The following is an 8683-nucleotide window of genomic DNA, read 5'->3' as shown; positions in this document are numbered from 1 at the left end:
TAGGTTTGACATCAAGCATTTGTGACAGAGCAGCAGTGTGTGTTGTGTTGCGAGTGAGAACGAGTTAGAAATATCTCTGACATGTCATTAAAAAAAAAAGTTACAGTCATCCTGCCTCTAATCCGTAAATAGCTTTTCCTCAATGTTCACAACAAATTAAACATATCAAACCATAATCTACTACCAGTTTCTGTATGAATCTCTGCTAATCAGACTTGCCTTTTATTTATAGTCTGACTTTTCTAAACTTTTAATATCTTTTAATATATTGGTTTTTATGTTGTGTTGATGTAACATTTAATTTCCCCCTGGGGATCAAAACAGCCTTATCTTTCAGTAGTTATGAACAGAGGTGATAGAAGTCGTCGTCATCAAAAAAACTCCTTTTGTGAGAAAATATCAATGATAGATGTCTTATGAACAGTTTCCACCAAGGTATCGACACTTTCAGATTTTACTCATATCAGACTTTCTGAAAACATGACAAGAATATGTGATTATAGGTTGTAACGTCTCTGGGTTTGAGTGGAGAGCAAATACTCCTTCAGCTTGTAGCCTTGTCTGAGGGAATTTGCCTACTATTACAAAAATATATCTAAATGCTGCAGTTTAAGTGCCTTTTTTTTTTTTTTTTTTTTTAAATTTTTAGCATTGCAGATTCTACATATACCATCTTCCATTTATGGATGCCAAATGCTTCCTCTTCCTTTTCCTCACTCTTCTTTACTTCAAAAGCACAAGAGTAGGGTGACAGGCCTGAGTAAAGGGAGTCCCATTGTCAATTGGCCTTTTCAGCTGAACAGAGCGGTGAGGAGAGGAAGAGATGGGGACAATAAGAGTTCCAATGCTTCTCCATAACAAGAGAGTTGCACTTCCCTGAGGGAGATCGACCCAGCCAGGGCACATATAGACATGCAGGGCTCTCCACACACAACCCCTCACTTACCGAATAAGTCAACCAATCATGTAAATTGGAGTTTCCTTGAAATAAATGGCTTTTAGTCATGACAGAGGTTGCCATACTTCAGACAAATCTCTCCTGGTGCAAGACATGCTTGTGGTATTACTTACCAACTTACCAGAGAAACAGCTCCCTCACATCTCATTTCATTGCTGCTGTGCTTCAGTAGAACGATAGGTACTCTTTCCCCACTTCAATAAGGGGATGAAGCTCAATTAGCATTTCACAAGTCCTATTTTGCTCCTCTATTGCAACCTTCCCCACGGAGCCCATGCTTTCTCTGAGGATTGTCCTGTTTTGGGCCCTTGTTGCCGTTGGCAGGGTGACAGTATTCGAGTGTGCAAACTTGTGCTATTGTCCGCGGGCCAGAGGGAGCCATGGAGACCCCATAATATGACACAGGAAAATGTTTGCTGATGGCAATTCTATGGGCTTTGTCCGAGTCTTTCTCCTTCATGACGACTCGATTTAAGTCTCTAAATGTTTGACTACAAATGCAGGAGTGCTATCCAGCTCCTTTGCCTTTGTCCCGCGAGGTTTGAATGAGTAATTCAGCCTTTGTGTCGCTCGATTGAGGGGGCAAACAGAAAGACAAGATTCTTGAGCGTTCAAACCCCTTTCCATGGTTATGCACTCTTTAGATCCCCCACCCTCACCAAATCTCACAGCTGACATCACTCTTGGGGAGTGCATGGTGTGCATCAGTGTTAAAACCTCAACTTTACTCTGATATGAAAGGAGAATATATGAAGGCTAATGTTTTTCAGCAGCGTTTATTTCAATTTAATCGCTTTGAATTTTTATTTATTTATATATATATATATATATATATATATATATATATATATATATTTTATTATTATTTATTTTATATGTTTGCCAGCCGCATCGCAGGAAAAATATTGAAACCACTTGGCGGCTTTTTCCAGATCTCCATGACAACAATTTGCACTGGTGAAGAATTTGATACCAGGGCGCTTGGAGGCTGATTGGGGAGCTTTGTGAGGGGCCTGGGGTCGATGATTGGTTCAAGGGAAGCACCATAACTACAAGGAGTTTATATTCATTCAACTTGTTGAAGTGCTTCTGTAGTCCAGAGGGAAGCTTGTTCTTGGACTGGAGAAGACCGGACTTATAGAGGTGAGTGAAAATAAACACAATTAAGGAATAATTACGGCACCAATTTCAGAGTGAGAATTTTGGTTGGAAATTGTGCAAAGTTGATTATATTTCTGTTATCTTTTCAGATCCTGATGGTGGATTATGTTACATAGGACATGGATTAAGTAAGATTTTTTTTATTTATTTATTTTTTAAAAATGGCAGACAATGAAGTCAAAACGTTGCTCAATTTTGTAAATTTGGCATCGAGCGACATCAAGGCGGCTCTGGATAAATCCGCTCCGTGCAGGCGCTCAGTGGATCACCGGAAATATTTACAGAAACAACTGAAACGTTTCTCTCAGAAGTACTCCAGGGTCCCGAGGTGCCACGCGCATAGATCTGCGGACTACAAGTGCGCAAAAGCGGCGGGGAATGTCCATCAGAGCGCGTCGGCGCAAGGCCAGGCCAGCTCTGATGCGCAAGATGTTGGGAACGTGGGGAGCGCCGTGGAGCAGGTGCCCATGAGGAAACGCCAGCTTCCAGCTTCATTTTGGGAGGAGCCAAAGCTGACCAAACCTAAAAGGGAGATCTCATATTTGGGTTTGAAAAGAAGCCCAGTTGCCCCATCTGAAGGCACAGAAAGTGAAAAGAGGAAAAGGAGTCACGATGACGACGCAAAGGCAACGATTTCCGCATCCAGTCGGCGCAGCTCGGTGGATAAAGATAAGCTGAAACTGGATCTGACCTCTCATCACTCTGTGAGTGTCTGCGGCTGCTGTCCCTTCCAGTACCACGGACACCAGGTCCTCCACAGTCACATTGTTGTCCCCCATCCGCCCCTGGGCCTGTGGAGCAAGGCGGCAGGGACTGAGTCAGAAAGATTTGAGCATCCTCATGGACAGAAAATTCACACGCACGTTGTGATCAAACCCATCCCGACGAAGCCCACAGCTCAGTCTCCAATTTTCAGTGTGTTTGGATTCATTTAATCAGCCAGTTGAAGTCACCAAACAGCAACGTGTTAATAGCACTAATGATGTCCATTTGGTTTAGACTGCATCTTCCTCTTTTGGCAATTTAAAAAGACTCTTTCTCAAGCACTTAATGGAATGCTGCATCTATTATTGGCGTTTCAATCTAAAGGACTAAATTGCACTTGCTCAGTAAATTCACCTGCTTTACTTTCATGCCCCCTTCAAAAGCCTGTGATCATATAATTTTGACAGTAAGTTAAAAGGTTTCTACTTTCAGCAGTCGACAGAGAATGACTTTTTTTTTTTTTGTAGGTACAAAAATAAGTCATGCACATGAGTTCAAACATCCTGTCTCAGTTTCCTCTTTCGACTATGAAAATCACCTTTTTGTCACAGTAATTCCTGATAGGTACGTTTGACAAAATGACTTGATTTTTAAATAAACAGTTCAATTTTCCTAAAGAGCTTTTTGAGCACCAGATTTTCTTTTTAAAAAAACAATTTCTTGGGGTTTCTATTTAAAATAAAAAAAAAAAAAAAGAAGAAAGAGAAAACAACAATCTGACAGATTAAAGAGTCTCACTGTCACATCACGAGTAGTATAAATAGATAGCTATTTGAGAGGACCGCTTACACATTCAAGACATCAGACACAACTAAAAAAAGAATATTAAAGATAAATTTAGTCATGCTTCTGAGGACTGTATTGCTTGAGGTTCATTTTAAAGTCCATCATCCAGGTTCAGGTATTTGATGAGTCTGTCTGGCAAAGGTAGGCTCATAATAGAGCTCAGTCTCTCTCTCCCCATCTGGGTTCGAATCCTTAATCTACAGAGGTGCAGCAGCGGGCGTGGTGACACTGTAAGATAAGACAGAAGATAAGGAGCATGTTCACTTACATATTTGTAAAAATATTTGTATGAAGTGAAGGATGATTGAAAGAGGCTCGTTTCTTTTCGGGGATATAAGTGAGTGTTGCAATTCTTATCTGACACTTACATGTTTTCCTTTTAATAATGTGCCACTCATCTCTGCTGTGGAGTAGTTGTGTGAGCATGTTGCATAGCTGAACATGGCCAACATGCTCCAGCAGCAAGTCTATGACTGGTCCTGCCCATTTGGACATAACTGGTGTTGAGATCCACTCACAGAACTGAGGATGAGAAATCAGAAAAATCTATATTAGCTGAAAAAAAACATGAACATTTTAATCAATGTGAAATGTGTGGCTGTTTTTTTTCCTGCTTGCACACCTGTGTTGCCCTCTCTGGAGGCTCGTTGCAGTTTAAAGGAAGCATACTTTCATCCTGCAAAACATATCCATTGCTTACACTAGATCTTAGATGTGGGTGAGGGGCTCTGCCATAAGTGCAAGAAAAACAGGAGTCTGCATCACAGCCATTGTTCAGAAGTAACTTGAGAAGAGGTAGGTTGTCCATGCAAAGGGCAACGAGAGCTGGGAATGTTGTGGGATGAGATGGGATTCTGGTATTGACATTTGCCCCCCGCTCCAGCAGTAAGGACACGGTGCTGATGCAGCCCTGACGCACAGCCATCAGCAGAGGACTGACTGGATCCAGGCTCAGACTAGCACCAGCGTTCAGTAACACCTCTGCTGTTTTGGTGCTGCCGTTGGCAATAGCAAAGTAGAGTGCTGTAGCTCGTTGATCAGCGTACTGGATGGAGTGACTGTGGGCCAGAGTGGCGTTTACATCTGCACCTGTCTTCAGCAACACAGCTGCCACAGTGTGTCTGTTGTGCTCTGCTGCCAGGTGGAGGGGGCTGATCCAGCTGTGCCGCAGTATGGCTCGACTTGTCACTGGGATGAGCATGGACACGATCCTGAACACAAAGCAGTGATGTATGGAGAAATAAACAAATGAAGACAAACAATGCAGAAATGTTTCTTTAACCAGCACTGTTCACAATATCCACTCTGTTGTTCATTTATTATCACTAATGCAGTAGGAGCAAAGAAATGCTACATCTTAAGCAGTGTTTTTACTTCTAATGATAATCATTATAGCATCTTAACTTACTCATGGTGTCCATACTGGGCAGCAATATGCAGAGGAAGCAGTCCCAAGTTAGTAGGTTTGTTGGCATCAGCATTATTAGCCAACAGTAAAGCTACCACTCTCTTGTGGCTGTTTTTATTGGCTTCATGCAGAGCCGTCATGCCATCACAAGTCTGCATGTTCACATCTGCGCCTGAAAAGATGTGGGGTTTTTTTTTTAATGCCACAGAAGCAGATCCAAGATTTTATAAATCATATGCAGTTTCTGCAGATACGTACCTTTTCCAATTAAGTAACGGCTTGCCTTCATATGTCCTTTCTGTGCAGCTACAATGAGTGGTGTAATGCTGTAAGTATTAGCTGGATTGATTGTGGCCCCAGCTCTTATTAGTATCTCACAGATTTCTATGTTGTTCCTGGATACAGCCTCGTGGAGGGCTGTCCAGCTCTGTGCACACCGCTGGTTCACAGAGGCGCCATATGACAGAATGAGGTTCACCATGTCAACATTTTCCATTGTACATGCTGCAAAGACAAAGAAGATCCTCTGATTTCCAACCCAAATATATGTAATATATGATGTTACTTCTAAACACTTCACAGCTGTACCTTTATACAAAGGGGTTTCTTTGTTATTGCTGCAGATGTCAGGGTCAGCGCCTGACTCCAGAAGGCACCGCACACAAGACAAATGTTCACATGACACAGCAAGTAGCAATGCCGTCTGTTCCTGTAATGTACGCTTGTCAATTGAACCTGGATGGACTGGAGCACAGAAAAAACACAAACCAGCTTGGTGACTTGTTTAGTATTTTAAAAATGTGCCCAAAACCCTGTTTAATGTTTTACTTCTCTAAAACCATCATTTATGCTTTGAATGCCATTACCTTTCAAAAGAGTCTTCAAGCACTCAGTCTGTCCACAGTACGCAGCATAATGCAAAGGTATCCAGCCGTCTTTGTTCTCCTTCAGCAGGCTGTGAGAAGAGGAGGTTGCCAGGTCATTAAAAGCCTCCACATCTCCTCTCCTGATGGCAAAGACCAGAGGGCCAACTTCCCTGGAAATGAGGGGTGGAAAAAAAGAAGTTTAATTTGAAATTAAATGTATTTTAAAGCAGTCAAGTGTTATTCAAGAAGAAGACCAGCAGTTTTAACTCAACCTCTGGCATCTTTATTTTTACTTTTGATGTATAACTTTTTTTTTTTTTTTTTCATCTTAACAAATCAGATCTGGTATGATAAATTTATATAGACATCCAGCTTTTAGTGGCCCCCCACTCCTCCCCCCTACCCTTCACACAAACGCACACAACAGAGTCGTGCAGCCTCTCTGAAAAGCAGCAACAAAGACTCACTCCGTCTCCGACGCTCCGTCGCTCTGACCGTCTCCTCTCCTGCCATCTCCCCGCAGTAACGACAAAACACGACTGCGTTTACTTCCAGCGTTGCGGAACTGAGATAAATAGTCGGAGTAGCTGAATTTAGTCATTGTAGTGGTAGAAATTTCACCAATGTTGCCCCTTCACGGCGTGTGGACGGCGGCGGAGCAGCGCCGAGTTGGGGGGGGCTCAGCTGTGTTCGCTCCGGTTATTTTGGGACTGAACTGTCAGGCGGCGGGGTGACGTTCTGCATCCTTATATGTCAAAAGCATCGGACCTTCACAGATAAGGCAAAGAAACGCTGAAGATAACGCGAGCTGTGCTCCTTCCTTAGCCCCCACGCAAGAGCTTTGCATTACAGGCAGATTTCCAGATAAAGCAAGCAGATTTCATATCATAGACTCAACACATCATTGAGTCATTTGTTCCTCTTACAAGCCTCAACAATTGCTGCTCCGAGTCCACGCAGACTGACGTGTGAAGTCATATATTTGAGGAAGTGTACAGGAATGACAGCAGACAAGATTACAACAAAACCGTCACGCAGGACTGATGCCAAAATTTGATGATAATAATCTTCATAAACAACATGCTTTCTAAAATGATTAAAGTATAAGTTCCTTGCTGCGCACCAATAAGGAAATGCGCAGAACTGATAATCATGTCTGTATGCAAACTCTCATTCACACAAGTTTAATGGACTGCGGTTTCTCCACAAGAGGGAGCGTTTTGTGTGCCACAGATCAGAGGCAAACCTGAAGCTTATCAGCTTAAAGGTCATCATAAAAGACAACATATCCGCATGCTTCTGTGCAATGTATGAAGCAATGCACTTCTGCTTCACACTGTTGGTTTTTTTTTTCTTTTCTTTTTGCATTTCAGCTTAATGTCTGACAGTCTGAAATCTGCACCACATTATAATTGATACAATAACAATAATGGACAACATTTGATCATTAAAAACATTAAAGTTTTAGTTACTGTTCAGAATGAAACAGTTTTTCAGAATAGGTGCATAAGTAATAAATGCAAAACAAATACTTTGCATTTAAATTGGCTTCTGTTGTCTGGCAATGTAACACATGAATTGTAAAGTAAACGTTTTACGCACCTGAGTATGGTTGTCTTGGTGTTAAGTGAAATGTGCTGAGCCAGGGAGCAGACATGGTGTCTGTTACAGCTCAGGTGCTGGTAGAGAGACCTGGGTCCTCTCACAGCACTCATCACTGGAAGGGATTTGTAGTCCATTCGGAGAAACCCAACATATAAAATGTGCTCCTGCCTTGGAAAAAGTGCATCTCAGAGTGAGAAGTGAAAATGTGCTTGGAAAACCTTGCAGTTACAACAGATAATTCTTTCACAAGCATTTCTTAAGAAATGCATTTGAAAAAAACTTCCTGCATGAAAACTGGAAGTGGACATGCTTTTGTCTCAAACAAACAAACTAATTAAGAGCGTAAGGGACTAGACTACACATATGAACTGTGAGGCAAATTTACTGTCCATTTGCTGAACAAAGACAAAAGTATTCAGAAACATTGTACAAATGTAGTTGTTTGATTCCACTTTTTAAACTACTAGATCAGCAAAAACCCACAAAATGGACTGCGATTCATTTTGATTGAAAGAAAAAAAAAAAAAAAAAACAAAGAACAAAACTGGATCCACATATGCCAGTTTGAAGCCCCACCAATCAAACTGAATATCATTCAGTTTTATTCATGCAGACTGAAGCCAGTATGTGATTTTTAAAAGTTACTTTAGAATATTGTTTTATGATTGACACAGAAATAATAGGATTTTCTTGAGTTTTTATCAGGAAATTCCTTGGTAGAACGCACACCTTAGCCAGGTGTATTTCCAGTGAACCATTACACAACATCTTAAAATAACTTGTCATGTATTTCTGGAACAAGCCTTCAGCACAGAAGATGCTACAAAAAACCAACAAAGAAACATAAAAACAACAGGTAAACTTTTCAACATTCTTCCTCACTGTCACAAAGCACTTTGGAACAACATATAACAGAAGCCTACCCAAGTAAAAAGAAAAACAGTCACCTTTGTTAACAGCTTACTGTCTGTCGTTTTCCTGCTGTCTTTGTGTCAAATTACTTTTTTGAATGAAGTCAACAAACTGAAAGATATGATTAGGGTTTTATACAAGTTTCTGTAGTACTTTGCCTAACTACAAATTTGAGAACTATTTACTTACTGATTATTCACTATTTCATATATATTAGGTTCT

At 41.1% G+C, this 8683-nt stretch overlaps 2 protein-coding genes across 2 annotated transcripts; one reads left to right on the top strand and one right to left on the bottom strand.

The window, feature by feature from the left end:
* Positions 1 to 2280: 2280 nt before the first annotated feature.
* Positions 2281 to 3056, top strand: LOC306772292 (protein FAM181A-like; the record flags this gene model as incomplete). Its single annotated transcript, XM_079261713.1, has 1 exon — positions 2281 to 3056. The coding sequence occupies one exon, from the start codon at positions 2281 to 2283 to the stop codon at positions 3052 to 3054; it is 774 nt and encodes a 257-aa protein (XP_079117839.1). The 3' UTR covers positions 3055 to 3056.
* Positions 3056 to 6563, bottom strand: LOC306772291 (ankyrin repeat and SOCS box protein 2-like). The gene is made up of 8 exons (XM_079261712.1): positions 6412 to 6563; positions 5945 to 6114; positions 5667 to 5822; positions 5337 to 5582; positions 5079 to 5250; positions 4293 to 4881; positions 4039 to 4192; positions 3056 to 3898 (listed from the first exon to the last, which is right to left on the bottom strand). Exons 1-8 carry the CDS (start codon positions 6543 to 6545, stop codon positions 3762 to 3764), a joined length of 1758 nt encoding a protein of 585 aa, XP_079117838.1. The 5' UTR covers positions 6546 to 6563; the 3' UTR covers positions 3056 to 3761.
* Positions 6564 to 8683: the final 2120 nt, after the last annotated feature.

Source organism: Telmatherina bonti, assembly GCF_933228915.1.
Source record: "Telmatherina bonti genome assembly, chromosome: 22".
Taxonomy (NCBI): domain Eukaryota; kingdom Metazoa; phylum Chordata; class Actinopteri; order Atheriniformes; family Telmatherinidae; genus Telmatherina; species Telmatherina bonti.
This window is presented reverse-complemented; position numbering and strand designations above follow the sequence as displayed.